At 53.0% G+C, this 21,530-nt stretch overlaps 5 protein-coding genes across 5 annotated transcripts; 3 read left to right on the top strand and 2 right to left on the bottom strand.

Annotated features, from left to right (window-relative positions):
• Positions 1-1,188: 1,188 nt before the first annotated feature.
• Positions 1,189-4,435, bottom strand: NEUTE1DRAFT_149856 (uncharacterized protein; the record flags this gene model as incomplete). The annotated part of the gene is made up of 4 exons (XM_009857632.1): positions 1,189-3,332; positions 3,391-3,837; positions 3,897-4,222; positions 4,405-4,435. 4 exons carry the CDS (start codon positions 4,433-4,435, stop codon positions 1,350-1,352), a joined length of 2,787 nt encoding a protein of 928 aa, XP_009855934.1.
• A 150-nt stretch (positions 4,436-4,585) lies between these two features.
• On the top strand, positions 4,586-5,890 carry NEUTE1DRAFT_125806 (uncharacterized protein; the record flags this gene model as incomplete). Its single annotated transcript, XM_009857633.1, has 2 exons — positions 4,586-5,056; positions 5,110-5,890. The coding sequence occupies 2 exons, from the start codon at positions 4,684-4,686 to the stop codon at positions 5,745-5,747; spliced, it is 1,011 nt and encodes a 336-aa protein (XP_009855935.1).
• Positions 5,891-8,254: 2,364 nt separating this feature from the next.
• Positions 8,255-9,373, top strand: NEUTE1DRAFT_118717 (uncharacterized protein; the record flags this gene model as incomplete). The annotated part of the gene is made up of 3 exons (XM_009857634.1): positions 8,255-8,352; positions 8,581-8,801; positions 8,894-9,373. Coding segments are annotated over 3 exons (413 nt in total), but the record flags the coding sequence as incomplete, so codon positions are not given.
• A 6,291-nt stretch (positions 9,374-15,664) lies between these two features.
• NEUTE1DRAFT_142197 (uncharacterized protein) lies at positions 15,665-18,550 on the top strand (the record flags this gene model as incomplete). Its single annotated transcript, XM_009857635.1, has 2 exons — positions 15,665-16,498; positions 16,568-18,550. The coding sequence occupies 2 exons, from the start codon at positions 15,665-15,667 to the stop codon at positions 18,548-18,550; spliced, it is 2,817 nt and encodes a 938-aa protein (XP_009855937.1).
• Positions 18,551-19,838: 1,288 nt separating this feature from the next.
• NEUTE1DRAFT_71734 (uncharacterized protein) lies at positions 19,839-21,259 on the bottom strand (the record flags this gene model as incomplete). The annotated part of the gene is made up of 3 exons (XM_009857636.1): positions 19,839-20,393; positions 20,465-21,029; positions 21,101-21,259. 3 exons carry the CDS (start codon positions 21,218-21,220, stop codon positions 19,843-19,845), a joined length of 1,236 nt encoding a protein of 411 aa, XP_009855938.1.
• Positions 21,260-21,530: the final 271 nt, after the last annotated feature.

Here is a 21,530-nt window from a genome sequence, read left to right on the forward strand (position 1 = left end):
TGTTTTTCTTTCCTTTTCGTTACTTCACCTCTTTCTTCGAACTTTGCCACAGGATCGATGTGATAGTTAGAGGCAGCCAACAGAAACAGCAAGCCTAAATCGTCGGTTCTACACAGCGGGAACACCGATAGCAATCCATGGCTTCAGGGATGCGATCGATGTCAAGATCGCGATAACACACGTCGCCTTGGCATCTATTTTTCCCGTCTTCGATCAACTGAGAGGTGCGTGAGGCTCATTTTGCGGCCACCGGAAACCTGGAACTGGGGGGACACGGGGACCCTCATAGACGGGACGGGAATCTTGATCTTACTCGGAACCAACCGATCAACCCAACTGAAGTCCCAGCCACCAACTGGCGCGAAATCCCATGTGCTGTATGATTTTCTTTGCTCTCCCCTCCAGAAGAAAAAGCGTGTGCTAGTGAGAGTGTAGCAAACGAAAGAGAGAAGAATGAAAGAGTCGTAAAGTGCCCGACTTCCCTGATGAACACAACACCATCGTCTACGGCGCCTACAGCGTCTAAAAACCACAACAAAGAGATACGAATTGTCTTTGAAAGTCTACAAAGTTCAGACTGGGCAAAATACATACTGATTAACCATCCACCCAGGACCTAAGTACCTCGGCGGAACTTTCTCGCCGATTTCACTGGTTCAGGGTTTTCAGGGTCCAGTGATCTGGCTGACCGATAACGTGCGGCGGTTGTTCGTTATTTAGGTCGCTTTTGTTCGTAAGTCGTAACTAACCATGTAGTTAGTCGTTGGGCCAGTGCTGGAGGTACAGTATGGGTGGCACGAGGGGTGGGGGGGGGGGGGGGAAGTGATTGAAGAATGGCTTTGTTTGAATTGTAGCCGCAGGACGGACACGCCGACCGAAGGGCAACTCCATACTGCTCGGTTTTCTTGTCTTGCTTCAATTATTTTGTTTTTGATTCTTTTTCCAATTTTTATTGATTTATATTTTCTGGTCTCTTCTCTTCAAATGAGGCTTCGCCGTCAATAGCGATAACCGATATTTCATAGTTTCGTCGAAGTGTTGAAAGTTCCAGGTAGGGATGCGTACCATGATGAAATTGTTGGGTTGCGTAAACATCACATGTAAACAACATCAGGAGTAGATGATGTACGTACTGAGGGTTGGCAAATGATGAAATGATCTTGAAACTCCTACTAGTAGATGATATGATAGACATGGTATCTCAAACCCATGATCCGAATATTGCATTTGCACTGAACGCTGATGATGATGTGTACATGACAGCAACAACAACAACGGCACTAACAACAACGCGGCCGACCACAAACCTACTCCGACTGCTACCCCCGAACCTTCTAAGAAGTAACCGTTTACCTCTTGTTCTTCTTGAGCCTCGCCGCCTTCTCCCTCGCATACTCGTTTGCCGCCTGGCCTTCCGATCCCTGGATCTCCGCCACCAAGCGCTTGTACTTCTTCTCGTACGCCTCGTCCTTGGCCTTCTTGACCTTGAGGTTCTCGCGTTGCATGAAGGCCGCGTCCTTGCGGAGCTCCCTGAGCGCGCCCTTGCGCTCCTTCTTGTGCTCGGCCCGCAGCTTGGCCAGCTCGGCGCGCTCGCGGTCTGGGTCGTAGTGCTTGTTGGGGTCAAACGAGTCCTCAAACTTGGGCACGTACGTCTTAATGGCGAGCGGCTTGTGGTGGTGCAGCTCGAGTGGCCTGCGGGAAACCTGGGCGAGCTGGAGGAGGCGGGAGATGCTTGTCGTTGTGTCCTTAAGCTGCTTGACGAGGGCCGCAGGGAGCTGGGCGGCGTTGGACTTGGTTGTCAGGTGTTGAAGCACGCGCTGGGCGGGCTGGAAGGTCTCGTAGAATGCGGGGAGTTTGCACCACGTCTCGGAAGCGGTTCTGAGAACAGAGGTGATGGTGCTGATAATGGCAACCTTCAGAGCGGAGTCATCGCTGGTGGAGCGAGCGCTCTTGGGCTGCTGGCAGTCACCGCAGTTGAGCTTCCTGACGGTCACCTTGCTGGCACCCTTGACACGGATGCCAGCAGCGGGCTCGTGGACGGGGAACAGACCAAGCTTCTCCTTGGGCTTCTCAGCAGCGAGCGAGCAGAGAGTGTTGAGGCAAAAGTTGACAAACTCTGGTACGTAACGCTTGGAGAAGGATTGGTACTGAAGGGCGAGGATCGAAAGGTAAGCACCAATTGAGTAGTCGGCGAGTGTCTGGGGGATTTTCTGTCCCAGATAACGGGTAATGGAAAGCATCGCAGGGGTAACCACCTGATGGAAGTGATCAGAAGTAGGGTAGGTTGTGCCAATAGCTGTCAAAAGCATAAGGTCGCCGACATTAAGGGCTAGGGGCCGATTCTCCTTGATCTCCTCAAGCCGTGACCTGTAAGCCTTGGATATCTCGATCGGGAAGGTCTTTGCGAGTGAGTGGACGTGGCGGATCAAGTTCTCAATGGTGGGGAACCAGGTGGGCTCGAAGTTGTCGCCAAGGTAAGCGATATGCTCGATGAGGGCTTGGGCAAAATTTCCAAGGCGCTCCTTGTTCTTTGCGTCCAGCTTGGGGTGGTAAAGAGCTCTGATCCTCTGGACGGCCACTGGAAGTTTGGTCACAGGAAGGCTGCCCAAGATCTCCAGTAGCTGCTCGTGACTCTCGGGACATGTAAAGGTATAGGGTATGCCGTCCTCGTCCCCGCCTTTTGACTGAGCGTGAAGTTTTGTGGCCACCTCTTTCGACTCGCCGTCCTCACCACCATTCACAAGCTCGTCCTCGTCAGGATCATAGGCATCCTCGTCGTCGCTCCCGTCCATGTCCGACATGTCGTCCTCGTCCATATCCAACTCAGAGCCGCTTGCGATAAGGTCGTCTTCGAGCAAGAAATCGTCTTCGTCGTCCAGACCCATCTCGGTGGCGGTCATTCGTAGCTTGATACCCTTGCCGAGGCCGAATTCGTCCTCGTCGGCCTCGTCTTGTACCTCTTGGTCGTCTCCCTTCTTCCTGCTCTTCTTCTGCTCCTCCTCTTCCTCGTCATCCGAGACGATCTCGCCCCGCATGCGCCTGAGTCGCTTTTCCTCCATCTCTTTGAGACGCTTAACTCCTTCCTCCGCCTTCTCCTCGTCGGTCTTTGTCCTGTCGGTAACCTCGGCCCTGGCTTCACGCGCTGCTTGCTTGAGACGCATGTTGTATTCCTTCTCAAGTTGGTCCATGTCGATTCCTGCCATGACGGCGGGACCCTTGGAGTCCTTCGTTTCCTTCGGTCTCATCTGGAAGAGTAGGGACTGCAATTCTGGGAGTTCCTTGTCAAGTTCCACTCTTAGATCGTCGTCCTCCTCCTTGGCTGCTTGTCGTTCCTGTAGCAATTGTTATTAGCTGATGAGTGGAAGTAGCCGGCTTAGCGGTGTCCCTTACGTATTTGAAGGCCTTTGACTTGGCGATAACCTCCTCCATAACTTCCTTCTTCGTCTTCTTCCTCTCCGGTTGTCCATCCTCTCCTTCACCTTCCGCAGCCTCTTCCTCAGCGCGCAGGCGCTTGAGAAACTTCTTTCTGGCTGAACGCTCATCGTCGGATTCCATATCGGAAACGTCCTCGTCAAAATCGTCACGACCCGCCTCAATGTCGTCGTCGTCAAAGAGAGTCTTGCCGGCGTGTGTAAGGGCGACCTGTTCTTGCTCGTCGTCGGAACCCTCCAAATCGAAGACGGTGTTCTTCTTGTGGCTTTTCATCTGCTCGTGCGCGAAACGTTCCATCATCTTGTCCTCCAGGGTCATGTTGGGATCGTCCTCGCCGAAACGCCTATCCACAATGCCGCCGACCTTGTTGCGCCGTTGCATCTCAACCAGGAGGGTTTCCCGTCGCTGTTTATGGCACAGTTAGCATCAAAACCAGGAGGCCGATCTGAGTGGGATGGACAAACCCTCTGCTCAGCGGTGGCCTTCGCAAGGCCGGGGCGGCCCTGGATGCCCTTGGCGAGTTTATCATTTTGGGGCTTGTTGGTGGTAACCTCGAACTTGGGTCCTCTGGCGTTGGTCTTGAACTGGAAGGGGTTGAACTGCTCTCTGATGCTGGCAAGAGCTTCGTGGCGCTGGAGTCGCTTGTCGGTGGAAGCCTTCGCGTCCTGGGCGTTTTGGCGCTTTTGCTTTTTGGATCTCTGGGGACCGATGATGCCTTGGTCCTTGAGGGAGGCCTTCAGCCTCTTGAGCTGAGACCCGGCCATGTTTGTTGAGGTGTCTCGACTGTCGACTTGACAGGGGAGTATTCAAAAAGAAAGAGGGAGGGAGGGCGTCGCGAAGTGGGTTCGATCGCGAGACCAACAATCAATAGGTTGTCTTTGGCGGTTGGTTCCATCTCAGAAATTTTGGTGATGAAGGGTGCTTATCTTATCGTCATGCTCCACCTTGAATTCTTGGCAGTTACCTACCTACACAGTAATGTCCACAGGGGCGGCAGAAGCATCCTGGCCTGCCCGTGCTGCACTGTAGCTGCTGAAAGACGAAGCTCTACAGCGCGTGTCACTCCACTGAACAGAAGTGTGAAGCTGTCCATCGTCATCCTCCTGGGCTGCTCATGGTTTTTAATTCTTAATTTTTTAGTGTTCCGTCTCAACCTGAAAGTCGCGATGTGATCAAGAGAAAAAGAAAACAACACATAAAAGTCAAACTTACGTATGCTGAAGCATCATCCCTCTTCACCATACCGTTATTATGGGCTGGCAATCATCGGTTCTTCGAGATGAGAGGGTGGTCTTCACCGGCATTGGCTTCGTCACGGCGAGCTTGATCATCTTCGCCATGAATACTTGGCTAACAAGATGGCGAGACGAGACCATTGTCACCCCCAATCCGCCAAAGACGCAGTACATCACGCAGCAGACCGAGGATTCGCTCGAACTCAAGACGCTGGACACCTTGCTGGGCCACTACAACTACGCCATAAAGGAGACGGCTGCCAAGATAATCTGTGATAGGGCTGCAAATGACCCCGGTCTCCTGGAGACGTTGCTCTGGGGCGTCACCCGTCCAGGTTATGACGAGCGTGTCAAGAACTTGAGGGCTCTGGCTGTCATCTGTGTCCCTCGTGAGTATCCCAACACTGCTTGAAAGTTACCGGCTCGCTAACACGGCTTCAAGGAGTTCTCCCTATGCTTCACACTTGGAAAGCATATTCCGCCATAGTCCGGTGCCTCGAGCTCTCCCTCGACCCGGAGCAGGAGGTTCTCGAGAATGATGGATGGGACGATTATCCATTGAGGGACATCACCGAGAAAATGTGCTTCATTTTTCTTGAGCAGCTGGTTGATCATTACGGGCCAGAGATGCTGATCCGCTCCAAGTTCGTTGAACGTTGGCTGTCCAAGCAAAACTGGGGCAGGACTGAGGAAGACAGACAGCGCAACTTCCACAACTATATGCTGTACAGGGATAACAAGATAAAGAGGCTTGCGGATGCGGTGCGCAAAACTGGATCGGGAAGGTCGGTGCTGGTCAGATGTGGTCTCATGTCCCAAGAAGGGGCTGACGACTTCGCGGCTGAGCAGGCCGATAACTTGAACCTCATGGACACAAGCGGCGAGCGCTATAACCTCCTGCTCTCTATCAACATGGGTAGGACTCCGCGGGCGCAGGAGACGAGTGCTGAGGAGCAGCGGATTAGACATCGGAATCGCGAGGCTATTGTGGTGAACGATGGGACTAGGCCGATTGGAAGGGACGATATCATTCACCGAGACACGGAATGGCGGGTTTTGGGAGAGCCTGGTCAGTCTTAGAGGAGCGGCTCAGTAACTGCTACAGGAATTTTTTACCATCGCGTTGTGTTTTTCCTGTGTTAGGAATATGGGCACGCATAAGGAAGATCAAAATGAGAGTAAGAAAGCTCGAGTATTGATTAAGTAGCAATTGTATGAATCATGCAGAATGACCTTCCATTTGGCGGATGTGAAGGTGTGTGTTTGCTCTGTCACAAAAAAAAAAATGAAACGGCTAGATGCATCATTGGGTTCATTCGTTAACAATTCGCGGGTAACTCCACCAAATTCCCTAACAAGAAAGGAACGATACGTCAACACAACAAACCACTGCAATATGCTCACATTAATTTTGCGATTCGATTGAACCAAACCGCAACCTGAACTGTGGGCTTTGTGCCTGTCTCAACGATCACACGTCTAGGATAATATACCACCAGCCGCCAAACGACGCACAGAGTCACTGTAACTGAGCGGCGGCGCGGCCTTCTGTCATTTCCACAGTCCCTTCTCCCGGCCCCGCTCGTGTCCGGATTTCATGAACCTCACCACTCTTTCCATCCACCCACTCACCAGCATGACTCCCTCACAGACAATCGACATCCCCTCCTTCGCCTCCACCCAACTCACCCTCCTCTCCTCCGAGCTCGCCGCCGAAATCGCCGAGACCTCCGAGCTCATCGGGCTGCACACGCCCACCGCCCTGCAGCGCGCCGGCCTGGCCCTGACCAACCTAGTCGTCAATGCCCAGCGGACCGGCTATGGCGGAAAGACGGTGTTGGAACTCGGGCCCGATTCTGCTACTGTCACTACCACTTCTTCTTCTTCATCGTCAGGCCAGAAGGGTGGGGGCCATGATGGACCGGAATTACCAGAACATGGAATTCGGACAGGCGATATCGTGGTAGTGTCTGAGCAGCCGGCTGGGAGCGCAAAGAAGCGAGAGGTCAGGGAATTGGAGAAGAAGGGCGCGAAGGGGGTGGTGACGAGGGTGGGCAGGGGTGTGGTGGGTGTGGCGCTGGATGAGGATAAGGGGGAGGAGAATGTAGTTGGGACGGGGGGTTTGGGGGGCAGTGGGAGGGTTTGGATGGTTAAGTTGGCTGATGATGTTACTTATAGGAGGTGAGCTTCCGATGATCTGATGCGAGGTGAGAGTTGGGGAGAGGAGGTCGATTAGGGTTGGCGGATGATGAGATGAAAGCCAAAAAGGGAACAGAGGCTGGGGGAACAGGAACTTGGTGGTGATTACAGTCAAACGTCAGCTAACACGGTGGTTGCAGGATGAACGGAACCATGGAGAAGCTTCAGAAGATGAGCGAGTCGGAACACTCCATGTTCATCCGAGTCCTCTTCGGACAGTCATCACCCTCACCTGTCCCGGCGGATCTAACTAATGACCCAGAGGTTGGCAACATTGAGTGGGTTGATCCTACTTTGAACGACTCACAAAAGGATGCTATTAGGTTTGCACTAGCATCGAGGGAGATAGCTCTCATCCATGGTCCTCCCGGGGTATGTTTATACGTTCCCTTCCCCGCAATCAGTCACTTATATGTCTAATTCACCATTACAGACTGGCAAAACACACACTCTGATCGAACTAATCCTCCAACTCCTCCGCCGAGACCTCCGTATCCTCGTCTGCGGTCCCTCCAACATCTCCGTCGACAACATCGTCGAGCGACTCTCGCCACACAAACTGCCCATCCTCCGCCTCGGCCATCCAGCCCGCCTTCTCCCCTCCGTCCTCTCGCACTCGCTCGACATTCTCACCACGACCTCGGACGCCGGGGCCATCGTCAAAGACGTGCGCGCCGAGATGGACGCCAAGCAGGCCTCGATCCGCAAGACGCGCAATGGTCGCGAGCGCCGAGCCATCTACGCAGAGCTGAAGGAGCTGCGCAAGGAGTACCGCGAGCGGGAGCGGCGGTGCGTGAGCGACCTGGTAGGCAGGAGCAAAGTCGTGCTGGCGACACTGCATGGCGCGGGGGGATACCAGCTCAAGAACGAGGAGTTTGACGTGGTGATCATCGACGAGGCAAGCCAAGCGCTGGAGGCGCAGTGTTGGGTGCCCCTGCTGTGGGCGAAGAAGGCGGTGTTGGCTGGTGATCACTTGCAGCTGCCGCCGACAATCAAATCGTTGAACTCGAAGGCTGCCACTACAAAGGAGAAGAAGGAGGGCCAGACGCTGGAGACTACAATGTTTGACAGACTACTGGCCCTGCATGGCCCCTCAATCAAGAGGATGCTTACCACGCAGTACCGCATGCACGAGAAGATCATGCGGTTCCCGTCGGACGAGCTTTACGAGTCTAAGCTGGTGGCGGCCGAGCATGTCAGGGAGCGCTTGCTCAAGTACTTGCCGTACGAGGGGGTGGAGGCTAATGACGATACCACCGAGCCACTGATTTTCATTGATACACAGGGCGGCGACTTCCCGGAGAAGAACGAGGAGGAGCTGGACGGCAGCGGATCAACAGACAAAAATAAGGTCATTAGAAGTCTTCACGGCGAGAGTAAGAGTAATGAGATGGAGGCGGCGCTGGTGAGACAGCATGTGCGTGGCCTGGTCAAGGCGGGAGTTAGACCAGATGACATTGCGGTTGTGACGCCGTATAATGCTCAGGTATGTTTTTTATTCCCCTCTTCGATCGTATTCATTCTTGGTGCTCCTGCCTGTTCCCTTTCCCTACTTGGCTCCTTTTTTTTTGAGGAAGCAAAGAAATGCCTACCCCGGCAGCCCGTATGCTTTGCATGAAACAACGTGTTATGTGCGCCCAGGCCACGACATGAAAAACACATTACACGGCATTGACGACTGACCAACTCTTCTTTTGTGCTTGTGTGATCACAGCTCTCCATCCTGGCACCCCTCAAGGACGAGTTTCCCGGTATCGAGCTCGGCAGTGTGGACGGATTCCAAGGAAGAGAGAAGGAGGCAGTTATCGTTAGCCTTGTCCGCAGTAACGACGAAGGCGAAGTCGGTTTCTTGGGCGAGAAACGACGGCTGAACGTTGCCATGACGCGGCCGAAGCGGTCGTTGACAGTCATTGGAGACTCGGAGACAGTCAAGAAGTAAGTGAAAATGACAAGACATGAGTGACTTGTACAACATACATCATTCTCTACCTAGGCTTGATGACTGACTTGACCCTCCGTCACAACAGGGGTAGCACATTTCTGAAGAGATGGATGGAGTATTTGGAGGAGAACGCCGACTTGAGGTATCCAGACGTTTCGAGCTTGGCGTTGGATTCATGACAATGACACAACGTGTATAAGCAAGGGACGCAGCCCCGGGTGGAAGATTTCAGGTCAGGCACCAGGTACGAAATCCACGGACATGGAAAGGGGACGAGTAAGAATGCTTCTTCCTAGGGGAACGGCCCGATAAACGCTTCGACGGAAACAGCATGTTTGCCGCACCTGAAAGGACTTTTGGCATTACTTTTTCAGGACAGGCACCTGTACCTGGGCAGTATAATATCATGATGCTACACGCGACATAAGCAAAAAGAGTCATGGAATCTAGGCAGACGAAGCGAGTTAGCGAGATGCGCTCACGGCCTGCCACGTATTGGGAAGCCGAAACGGGCAAAGGCAGGAGGCTCTTTTTGGACACCTCAGCTTGAATTTGCACACTTTGTCCACTCGGGGATATTCCCCTGCTTATTCCGCCTCATACTGTACTCCATTATCTGTGCTGGGCGACCTGGTACTACTATTCGTTCTTTAGAGTATATGTTGTGCTTTGTGCAGAGTCACAAGTGAGGATGTGATGTTGAGGTTACTCGGTTGAGGTATGTGGATCTGCACGCGGGGAACGGGGGCCTCGCCCCGAAAGAACGAAACGAGGATGGTGAAATCTCAGTGGCTTTCTTGCGATGTCTCTGATGAATCGTTTTCTGTCAATCGAATGCGAGTTGTGCACTCCCAGCTTCCATGTTGTGCAAGGTGAGTCTGTAGGAGAAGCATGAGAAAGGACGAAGTGAGAAGTCCTCAGATGTTAGAAGTGTACACTACACAGTGAGGAGCGAATAGGAAGCTCTGAGAAAGTTTCAGGGTGAAAGAAGTGGGGCATTTCAGTTGCAGTTTTCTTTTTCGCGGGAAGCCGTGATGGCCCCACGCACCGGACTGCATGCATTTTGAAACCCTGTCAAAGCGCAGTGATCACTAACCCAAAGCGGGGACGTCCCCTCTTTTTTTAGGCATCTTCTCGCCCAAAAGAAATGGAAAAAAACAAAAACAAAAAGAAGCGCCTCGATAGTATCATGAAGAAGGAAGGAGACGATTTTAGAGAGATGCACGAATGAGTTGGCAGTGTAGAGCCAAAGTGAAGAGAGGCAATTGCAGTGTTTCGTTTTGGATGGAGCAATTGGAAAACCTTTTCCTTCTATTAACTTTAATATCAAAGTGCTATCCATATCTGGACTGGCCAAAACGAGATTCGGGTGCATTCGATCGTCCGCCGTGTTTGAGCTTTGTACCACAATAGTGCATCCAGAACAGTAAGTAATACTCCGTGAAGTTTATTCTATGTAGAGATTGTAAACAATAACAATAACGACGACGACTACGACTACGACGACGCGCTGCGGCGGCGGCGGGGTGTTACCAAACCCCGGTTTCATCGAACGACTGAACCTTGCTGTCAGGCATCCAAAGAAAGTGCTTGGCCTTGCCCCTCCCGTCGTTACCTGAGAGCTCTCCAGTGTCCCATTGGAAGGCAAAGTAGAGAGAGGATATCTACAGCATCAGCAGTGCAACTTGACAAGAACAAAACTGCACCAATCTCGAACAAGCTCTCCTACCCTTGCACGAGGACGTAATACGATTGATATATGTATGCCACCGGAGCTTTTTCCAAGCCTTTTCCCCTCCAGATAGGTAGTTGACATAGAGAGGTCCTGTGAGTCCAAAGTCCTGACTCTGGAGGCCCTCGTGACGGTGGTCCCTTTGGCTGGAGCTAAGGTTGTTGTTGTGATCTGTCGCACTTGGCCTGATTCATGAGCACGGTAGCATCCAACTTTCGTCCAACAGTATCACCAACTCTCGTATTCTCCGCTTTCCACGATTCCCTCCCCCTGCCCTGCCTTGCTCTCGCGGAGGGCGCTTGACCCTTTCACTTAAACTTTGCAACTTGTCTCGCTGCAAAATCGAAGCCCGTGCGCGCAAGGTATGGAAGGTACGTATCATATGTACTATCGAGGGGATCAGTCACATACACGGCACCTGCCTCGTCACATCTCGCTTCAAGATTCCCTGCGGAAAAGTGAAGATGCCTTGGATGGTCTGATACTTTTTCCAGAACGCCAATCCCCCCCACCCGGAAAGAAAAAGAAAACAAAAAGACAAAAAGAAGAAAGGTCCTGCCTCCCGAGACACTGCGTTAACGCCGACCGAACGAGGGAGTGATATCGATGGTCATCCACCATATGCCTAGCCATGAAATCTCATCCGACCGATGCCAAGTAGATAGCCGCGCTCTATAATCCTGGCTCCCTCACGCCACACTGCACTTCTGCCATCGTCGTCTCAGCCATTCCTGCTATTGATGTTGTTCCCTTCCTCTCGAGAGGTTGTTGTGCTGCAGCATGCATGCACCACCCCTAGAGTTAGGTGCTCCTTCTCATCCAGTCAAGTTTCGTCCTCGAGGTCCCTCTGGTATGCACCGGAGAGGCACCGGGACACCATGGAGGCTCAAAGAGGCTCAATCATCTCTCGTCAGGGACTCGGGGCAGCATGCTCGCTGATGAAATTACATTGCCTTCGCTAGCGAATCACAAAAGCAAATTGCCCAACACACACACACATTGTACCATATCGTTTGGGCTTGCATATGCATTGTCCTGTCTTTGCAGTGTCGCAGTGTCGAAGGAGGAAGCGCATGCGCACGACAACCGAGCTCGGCGACCTGGGGAAGGAACGAAGGCAGTGTTGTTTCGCAATGCGATGTCCAATTGTCAATTGTCAGAGCGTAAGCGAGATGTAAGATGGCTTCTCGATTTGGACATGGCCGACATGGATAGGTAGTCTTCTTCAGTCGCACGAGCCAAGGAATGAATGTCTTCGAGGACTTGGTGTTATCAGGTATCCATGTCGCCAAGAGACCTCTAACTTGTAAACTTTCCGCGGAACACGACTCGAATCGGGCTCTTTTGGTATAGTTGAACATCATCTTGGTCATTTGTACTTCACTTACTCTAAGCTACTTTAGAACGGTAGATACACAGTAGTCGGCCCTGGCTTCGGCCACGCTCGCGCTCTCAGTACATATCATGATATCCTAGGTAGGATTTTGGTCCACGTCGCCTTTGATAGCTTCAATGACCTACAGAACCACGACCCGGATAATCCGACTGTGTTCGATTCCAATCCGACTGTGTGGGGCCATACAAACTGACAGCCAAGCCCGAGCCAGCTCAGCCAAGACTCGAGACTTGGCGGCGCTTGGCATCAACTTCGCGCGCGGGCAACCATCACCAAGTCCTTATATCTTTCAACAACGACAACGAGAGCTCAAAACCACCTTCTTCGAAACGCTCAATTGACATTCATACGCGGGGGCCTCTCACCGGCCCCCTGCACCCCCGGAACTAACCCTAACACCTAACCCTAACCGCTAACCCTAACCACTAATCTGGGTTGCCGGAGGTGACATGTGCTTTGGCCCACACAGTCGGATTGGAATCGAACACAGTCGGATTATCTAGGTCGACAGAACCACATGCCTAGACGGGATCACGGGCGGGGACTTGCGCAAGTCCGCCTGTACGGCTACCTCATAGTGGAGAAGGGCTTATAAGGACTGCTAGGTGTTCGAGGCCAATACTGTCCCCCTTTTTTGACTCCAGGGCCATACCCCACTGTTAGTTTGCACTGTCGAGAAACTGGGTCTTCCTAAACCATCGAACGAAAATGGAAGTTGTCGGTTGAGACAAATCCCAACTGGCTCGTCGCGTCCCACTCTTCTTCAGCAGCGAGAGACCCTTATCTTGCGGAGGTTACGCTGATCAGGGTTTCTGTCATCCAGAAAAATAAAGGGGGGAGGGGACCAGCCGCGGTGACGACATATCTATATGACCACAAGACCAGACGAATATGCGACAGACAAGTTAACGACAAGAACGACAGCAACAACAGTATATACTTGCGCACTTGCGTCAGTAAACATCAGTCATTCCGCCCGTTTCGCCGTACCCCGATCCAATTCAGTTCGGCTGGGTTTCCGCACGACTACATACGGTTTAGCAGGGTTGGAGGCCGGCCGGGTTGCCCACGTCCACAACACAGCGCCAACGGCCTTCCCAAACAAGAATTTGCTTACCAACCGCTTGTTACTCGCTTGCTCGTTCGACTTGGATGCCCTGGATACGCTCGGAGTTTTCTCAATACTTTGCGATCTCTTCTTCCTCAAGCGAGAAAAAGACCACACCAGACACCAGTGTAGACTAAACAGAGTTGGGAAGCGATCGGATGGTTGCTCATCGCCTACCTTATTCAGTGACCCAGATCCTATGTCTAGTTCTCGGTAGGAGAACTGCTGTTGACGAATCGAATCGAATCGACAACTCTCAAGAAAGCCATTTTACAGGAAAGAGGAACCCGCTCAACGGCGATCTGAATCTAGGTTGTTCGTTGACGATGGACCTTGACGACTCTTGAATGAGGCGTCGTTGCGACATATAAGTTTAGGCGGGTAGTTTTGACGTCGTTACGTTCGGCCGCCGACGACGGCGACCACACCATCACTACCAGAGTGACAACTACCACCATAGGAAACACAGCCAAGGACAAGCTCCTGACTTTCTCACGGTGCGCATAAAAAGTTCAACAGATTTAAATGTACTAGGTAGGAGAACAATGCTGGTCCTCGGTATTGCACTGGTTCCGGCTCTCTGGGTTCGAACTATGTACCAGTGTCAAAGACGGCACAAGGCATAAAACAAATGCCAGGGCGCGGCACGGACGCTGATAGCATGGGAGAGCTTCACAGCTCTTGCAGCTTTGCTCCCCACCACAACCTCAAGGGTTTGCACATGAGGTGCGCCAAACACAACAATCCTTTGAGGAGTTGTATGTAGATGCAGTCCCGGCTGCACGACCCCGCGCGCGTCGGCGGCTGTTTTGCCAACAGGAGACGGGTATCCCCACATCCTTGAAATGGTTGTTGCCGAGTCAAGTCGAGTCGAGCGTCAGCGAGCGGGCGCCGTGGTGGCTGCCCTCAAAGACATGGCAAAAAGGCATGCGGCCTGCGTCTCTAGACTAGCAGCGTTAGCTGCAGAGATGATAGTCACGACGTAGGCAGGCTGTATGCAAGTACCTGTTTAGCGTCGGCGTCTCTGCATATCTCGCGAAAAAAAAAATGGATGGGTGGTTTTGAGACTTGGCCAAGTCGAGAAGGAAAATAACAGCGCGAGCAACAATGATTGACCTGACGATGGCGTCGCCGTCGATGGTGTTTATCGACAGCTGAGAGAGGAAAAACACACGGTAATCAACTGGAGCGTTGCTGGCCCAGCGGCCTCTATCCTTACACCGATACACTTTAGCGAAGGAGCCAAAGAGACGGAAAGCTCTCTAGATGAACACCACAACTTTACGGTGTACCAATAACCCCTTGAAGACACAAGACATGTGAGGCGGCGGCTCAGAGACGTAAGACATGGCTGCAGGGTCTCCAAGCGGCCAAGGAACTCCAAGGAGAGAAAAGAATTCGAAAAGGAAGCGAGAAAAGGAGTCGAGTTAACACGCTGGTGAACCTTCACGGTCGTGATGGTCTCATGGCTCCCCCAAACTCCACCGTACAACAGCCCGGGACCACGCATCAGTGGGTAACCCATGACATTTCCCCTAGGTGCGCTACCGTTCCATTCCCTTACTATGGAGACCCTGTGGACATGCCCCCTTCACACAGTTTTGCTCTCCATCACCGTTGCATCCGGCCTATCCTCGCTCGTGGTTGCAGCAGAGCCGGGCAGGCTTTGGCGGGTGAGGAGAGGGGACGCCCTTCAACCATTAATAGATGCCATTGGCGCTCTGCTTGCATGTCTCACAGGCTCCGCTTGCGCGAGCTGTCTATCTTTTTTTTTCTGTTTCGTCGTTACTCTTTGCAGCTTCGCTCCTTTCGTTGATTCGGCTTCCGCACCTGACCAACCAGTGTTCTGATATGTGATGCAGTGGGCCAGCTTGCTCTGTGTTGCTAACTTGCTGCTGTCCACTTAATTCCTTGTGTTGCCCAAGAGCTGAGTGTAAGCCGCGAGGATATTAAGTCTTGTCGCCACATACCAGCCGTTATCAACTCCCAAAAAAGTGTCAAACCTACACGACAAGGACCTACCCAGGTACTCGCCCCCCCCTCCCGTCCTCACCTAGCAACAGGCTGCTCAGCCTGCGCAGGAGTACAAACACCCAAGTAGTGGCCCACTCCCCCGCAGTCATCAGAGAGAGCTCGAGCGGCGAAGCACCTAGTAAGCAGCACACCAACTGTACTGCCTACTTGGGTCCAAACTCCGAATTGCAGGACTCCGGCGCAACGGCTCGATTGCCTAAGACATCCCCCCTCGTCGAATCCCCGACAAGATATTCACCGATAGCTTCTTCGCAATCTAGTCGACCACCAGGGGTTCAGAAGGAGGAAGAAGGAGCCGCATTGCTGGCCATGAGGAAGGCCCAACGGTGAAACGTGGTAATAGAAGGGCGAAACCAGGCGTTCCCCGGGATTATCCAAGCAGGCGCAACACCAAGAGTGGAAGATATACGGACTCGGTAGTGCGTTTTGGTTACACTTGGCTTGTTACCAGATGGCTTGGGAGAGACCCCGATAACTCATACATATACCACCATTACCAACCCGCTTATTCCGACTTCTCGACAGCGCTGACAACACTTCGCTTTCCGAAACCAAAGGTGTTGTAAATCAAGGCGGCGCAGACGAGATGCCGAGCATATGGAAGTCGGGCTCAAACGCCGGCCGGGTCAAGGCTGGCAGCAAGTCCATCCGAGGGACCATATCGGGACCGATACCAATACCAAACGCCCTAGACGACGACAACGAATTCCCCATCCGATCTTTGGGCACAATCAGGTCCACAAATGCCGAAGACGAGCTTGGTGGTACCCAGAGACCAGGGATTACTGGCAGAATTGCAAGCCCAGCAGCATCAGCATCAGCAGCAGTTGAGGCCGCCGAAGGAGGAGCGCTGATGAAGGAACAGCTCTTTGATAATCGGCATCATGGTGAGAGTGGTAGCGACAGCGACAGAGAGAGAAGCCCGGGTTCGAGGCAGGGCATCATCTCGGCAACTGCCGAGATTTCAGGGGCGAGTATGGGCGGGAATGAGGTTACTGAAGTAATCTCCCAAAGACCAAAAGCGCCCTCAGACCCTCCACCACTGCTGCCACCTCATTCTGCCGGTGCTACATCGTCATCAACAGAAAGACAACGGACGCCGCAGAGAATCTCTCCGCCGCAAACGTCATCGCCATTGAGAACGACGCCGGTGAGGGTTAGGACGACACCGACAATGGGACGGATCACGAACCCCCCTCAGAGCACGGTTTTGCGATATTCGACCATCAGCGATACCCCGAGTGGGCAGACCAACAACAGCAAGGGGCAACCACAAAGGAAGCAGTCCACGCTGCGCTCGGCACTGGGCAAATTATTTGGACGAGGAAAGAAGAAGAATGGGTTGGCGGCTGGAGAGCAGAGAAACCTCCCCAATTCCGGGCGCGAGTCTGTTCTTTTGGAGTCTTCCCAGCACAAGAGTGTTAGTGCCATCCATACTTTCGTAGCATTCATTCTGGTGGCGCTAACAGACTGACTGACTGTTAAACAGGACCCAAGTGCGCTTCATCGGATGACGGAAACGTCCCCCAAGCGATCTGCCTCGCTTCCCCTCAGTGAGCTTGACAGGCCACTGCGTTCGCACTCCATCGGGCCAGACGACATCCGGGCTATCGAAAGCGCTCGGAATTCACTCCAGGCTGATATTGGCGGGAACCCCGGATCTATCGCAAGGCGACGCGCTGCAGCAGCAAATGCAAATGAGCGCCGGTTCCTGTATGTGCTGCGCTTTCCTGAAGCCGAAGCAGGTGCCGGTCTGTCGCCACGACCTGCCAGTAGCCACGGGCGTGGGAGTCGACTGTTTGCTGGAGCTCCACGCGGGGAACATGATGACCCAAGTGAAATCGGGCGCGCCATCACCAGCGATAGTGGTAGCCATGGCATGCGACGCCGATCCCGGAGCCTTTCTGGATTGCCGGATATCTTGGTTGCGGGAATTGGGCGGGCGCCGGAGCGCCGTCGCAGCGACGAAATCCGATACTGGCGTGAGTCCTACAATGCGGGATTCCACTCGCCACTATCATCGGATGCGCACGTCAATGCCGATATTGACAACGACGGTGTAGCAGATCTCAGCGTTCCCACAAGCCCCGCAGTCGAAAAACCCCCTGATACGCCCCCGCAGCCGTTCAACTTTGGATCCATCTCGAAGCAGATGGTGGGAATGAAGATCACTCAAGTGGCAAGCATCGACACCCGTCTCGGAACCCTCGAGACGCGAACCGGAAAGTTGGAGCGGGTGGTCGACCAGCTCTGTCACGTAGTTCCCGGGTTCAGGGGCCCGCTCAGCGATATCTCGGCGGTTGGAGGAGGGAGGGGAACCGGAGGACCGGGAACCATCAGAACTGTCTCTGATGGTCGGCCTTCGTTCACATACACGGCTGCCTCGCCGCCGCCCCCTCCCATTTCCCCCGTCCCACCACGTCAAGGACAGCAACCAGCTCATTCCCAGTCCGACATCAGCCGCTCTCCACACGCCAGCAGCGAGCGACAGTCGATGGATTCAGACATACGCTCGCAGATTTCGTTTGGCGAAGCTCAGACCTTCAATGGCTTTCTCCATCTGCCCTCTTCGTCAGCCACCCAGACACACTCCTTAACCACCGCTACCACGCCCACCACGGCAGCGACTCTCAGCACCCCATCTCACCCGGAACACCCCACTGACACAGACGGGGACCGACCAACTTCCAACTCCACCATCCGCGGCGTTGCCAGCATGCCTTCGATGCACGAACACACCACGACGGCCTCCATTAGTGAATACTCATCCACCAATGCCCACGATCCGACCTATTACAACCAGTATCACGCCCTCATCGGTCAGCTAGAAGCGGAGCGGCAGGCCCGCCAGGCGCTCGAGGGGCAGGTGAAGAAACTGTCAGACCGCTTGAACGCGTTATCGAGTACCATGTATGCTTTAGTGAGGGATAGCGGGTCTTGGGGGGCACCTGATCCGTCCAGTCCCAGATCAGCTCTAGGTGGAGGAGGAGGAGGAGGAGGAGGAGGAGGTAGAGGCAGAGGGTATCCACCGTCACACATCCCGAGTGTTTTCGACTATGATAATGACGATGACGATCACCATCCTCAGCAAGGAGACGACGAGGATGAGGAGGACGATATCGACGACAATGTTGGTCCTGTTAGACATGGACATCACAGTGTTGGAGTCGTGTCCAAGGCAAAACTGGCTTTGGTCGCGAAACCTACCTCTAGAGGTAGCGGCGGCGGCGGTCGTGGTCAGGAAGATGCCGAGGCAGGAGATTTCCAGACGCCGAGAGAAGAGTTTCATACGCCGATGACGCCGACGTCTCTTTATACCTATGGGGCTTTCAGTCCTGATCATGAGCTTGAGAGCGTTGGCGACGAGACAGAGTCTGGCGGGGATTCCTCCGATACCAGGGCGGAGAAGAAGCAGAAGAAGGCAGCTCGGACGTTGAGTTTGAGTCAATTGACGATGGGTAAGAGGATCTGAGAGAGCGGGTGTAACGAAGATGGGGGAGTTCACCAGCAGCAAGACCGTCTCCTGCCTCGTTAAATCCCTTGACGTCACGTACGTTACACCTTCACGACATCGCCGTCTTGGATAATCCTCAGTCACGGAACTCAAACAGGCGACTCACTCGGCGGCTCGGGCATCACGAATGGATCCAGTCAGTCAGTCAGTCAGCCATTGAGGGAGTCGCTGTGCGGACTTTTTGGACAGACAACAAACAAATACAAACACACACATGACTGAGGAATGAGACGAAACCGTGTCACCTACCTACCTACTCATCCTCTACACCTACCTACCTCAACCTGCCGATACACACCTTTCAAGCTTCTTGAACCCCCTTTTATCCCAGGGCTATAATACGAATTCGGTCTTACGTTTCACCCCAATGACGACCAGGTCGCCTTGTTTTTATCAACAAACAGCAACATTCATCTTGCGCCGCGCATCCAGCATGCGCACGCATGCATGAACTTCTACGTTTATACCTACCTCTCTTCAATATTTCTCAACCCATACTCTATTTGTGCTCGAGTACTTTAACCTCCAGTTGATATTTTTTTGTCTCATTATTGGAGCGGCATAGCCTTGATTTTTTTTTTTTTTTTACGTCATTACGTGTACGATTATTTATATCTAGCAGTTTACGGACACATCATGATGGGGGATACCTTTTTGTTGTGGTAGTGGTGGTGTAGTTGGATACCGTTCAGTTGCTTTCGATTGCAATTACTTTTTTCTTTTTTATGGCATATTGCATATATCGTTCTGGTGTTACTGGGAGTTTTTCTTCATGGAAATGGATCTTTCTTGAAATTTACAGCCCGTTGATTCAACATCTCTTATCGTCCTCTATTGTAATATCCTTTTTCTTTTCTTATTTTTTTTTTCTTTCTTGGCATCCTTAGCACTAAGCATTATCTCTTGGACGGGTTGACAGATCTGAATTTGATACGGCTTTGAACTTATACACATTGTTCTCTTGGGCTAGCGCTGCGTGAAATGAAACATGACCATTGAAAATAACCGGCTACTGTAGAAAGTGGGAACGCATGACAAAGCAGTGAACACAAAGAGGCATAAGGCAATGTAGTCAATGGGAATGGTATATCGTACAAGAAAACAACTGCCCTCGAGGCGTATATGTTCGACTTGACCCAAAATAACCCAACCCAAAACGCCGCTGTATAAACCCGCCAAACCCAAGCGTAACACGTCTGTAACTTTGTCGACTTTCTCTCCCGTCTTCCCTTGTTCTCTGCTATTGTCCTTCAAGCGGTATCTTCGGGCAACTCCTCCACGACCCTTTCTACCAGCTCGATCAGCTCATCGATATCTGGCCTCTCTGCGGGTTCGACCCTCAAACATCTCCTCACCACATCCCTTATCGGCTCGCTGATATAGTTCTCATCGTCCTTGTTGGTTGCCGTACTATCACCACCCGCACCTCCTCCCGCGCCCGCCTTGCCCTTGCCCTTGGTCTGTCCGGGCCCCTCGTCAGGGAACCTCCAGTCGCCACTCAGTACACAGATGCTCAAGCTGCCACCGGTCTCGTCACTGCGCATCTCAAAGGGCGACTTGCCGACCAGGCAGGCGTAGAGGGTACAGCCGAGCGACCAGATGTCCACCTTGGTATCGATAATGGTGCCGGTCTTGACATCGAAGAGTTCGGGAGCGCGATAAGGCATGGTGGAGTGTTCGGCTGCCGTATCCTGGGTAGCTATGGCGAGGGAGCGAGATGTGATGGGAAGGGGAGAGACGGCAATGGAGCCGAGGTCCATGAGGATTGGGTCGCGGCCGGAGTCGGAGATCATAATGTTGCCTGTAGGACAAGTTAGAGTTAATAATGACATAAACGGACGTTATGATAGGTGGTGTTAAAAAAACACGTACCAGGCTTGATATCCCTATGCGCGTAGCTCCTCGTCTCGCCTGACCCAGGCAAGCGTCCTTCCTCTTCGATCAGCGGCACTTGTTGCTCCGTCTCATCATCCTCATCCGCACCTCCCACTGCCGCCTGCCTGGTCTTTGATTTTCTCTTTCCTGCTCCCGGCACTTCCATCGACTCCCCGCTTGTGTCCCCCCCTGCGCCACCTTTGTACTTGTGCATCCCCCTTAGCGCCTTGCACACCCCCAGGAAAAGCATCATGAGCCTCTTCTCCGGGAAGCGCGTGTGGTTTACCAAGTTCGCATTGATCATATCCTGCAGGTTGCCGCGCCTGTAGTACGGCAACAGGACGTAGACGGTCTTGTCCTGCCCTTCGCTGCCGCGTTCCGTGGCGATGCTGTAGTCGACGTGGTGGATGATGCCAGGCGTGTTGCCAAAAAGCTTGTAGGCTTCTACTTCGTGCATAGCTTGGGCGACGGACTCTTGACCGAAGGGGCATCGGATCTTTTTTAGGGCGAGGAGCTCGCTTGTTGATGTGTCTTGGACAAGGTAGACGTAGGAGAAGCCGCCCTGGATGAGACTTGTGGTCAATACAGCTCAGAGCAAGAAGGGGAGGGCAACAGAGATGGGGGAAACCGTACCTCGCCTAGTAAGCGCAAGATCTTGAAACTCCTATTGTTAATCTTGAGCGTGGGGGAGCCGGGAAAGCAGACCATGCAGTTGCCCAGCCAGTATATAAAGTCTGAAACTACTTGCGCCATGATGGGCTACTCGTGGGAATGGGCTATGTCTGGATTAAGGTGGTGATGCGTTGGCGGAACCGTTGTCGACTTTCTCGAACTGCTTTGCGAGTGACCGCCTGTATGATTCTGCGTGGTGACGGAGAGGGAGATGTGGGCGCGTTTAGCTTCGCAATGTCATCCGCTTAAGTTGTTTGGTCGCGCGACGCTCAGGTGAACTTGTTTGAGATCGAGTGGTCATGCACAATTGGCAGTCGACGTGGGAATGGTGCTTCCTCTGTGTGATGGCGACACTGCTTGATCGATGTTTGCGCTAAGTATCCTGAAGAGG

Source organism: Neurospora tetrasperma (assembly GCF_000213175.1).
Source record: "Neurospora tetrasperma FGSC 2508 unplaced genomic scaffold NEUTE1scaffold_81, whole genome shotgun sequence".
NCBI lineage: Eukaryota > Fungi > Ascomycota > Sordariomycetes > Sordariales > Sordariaceae > Neurospora > Neurospora tetrasperma.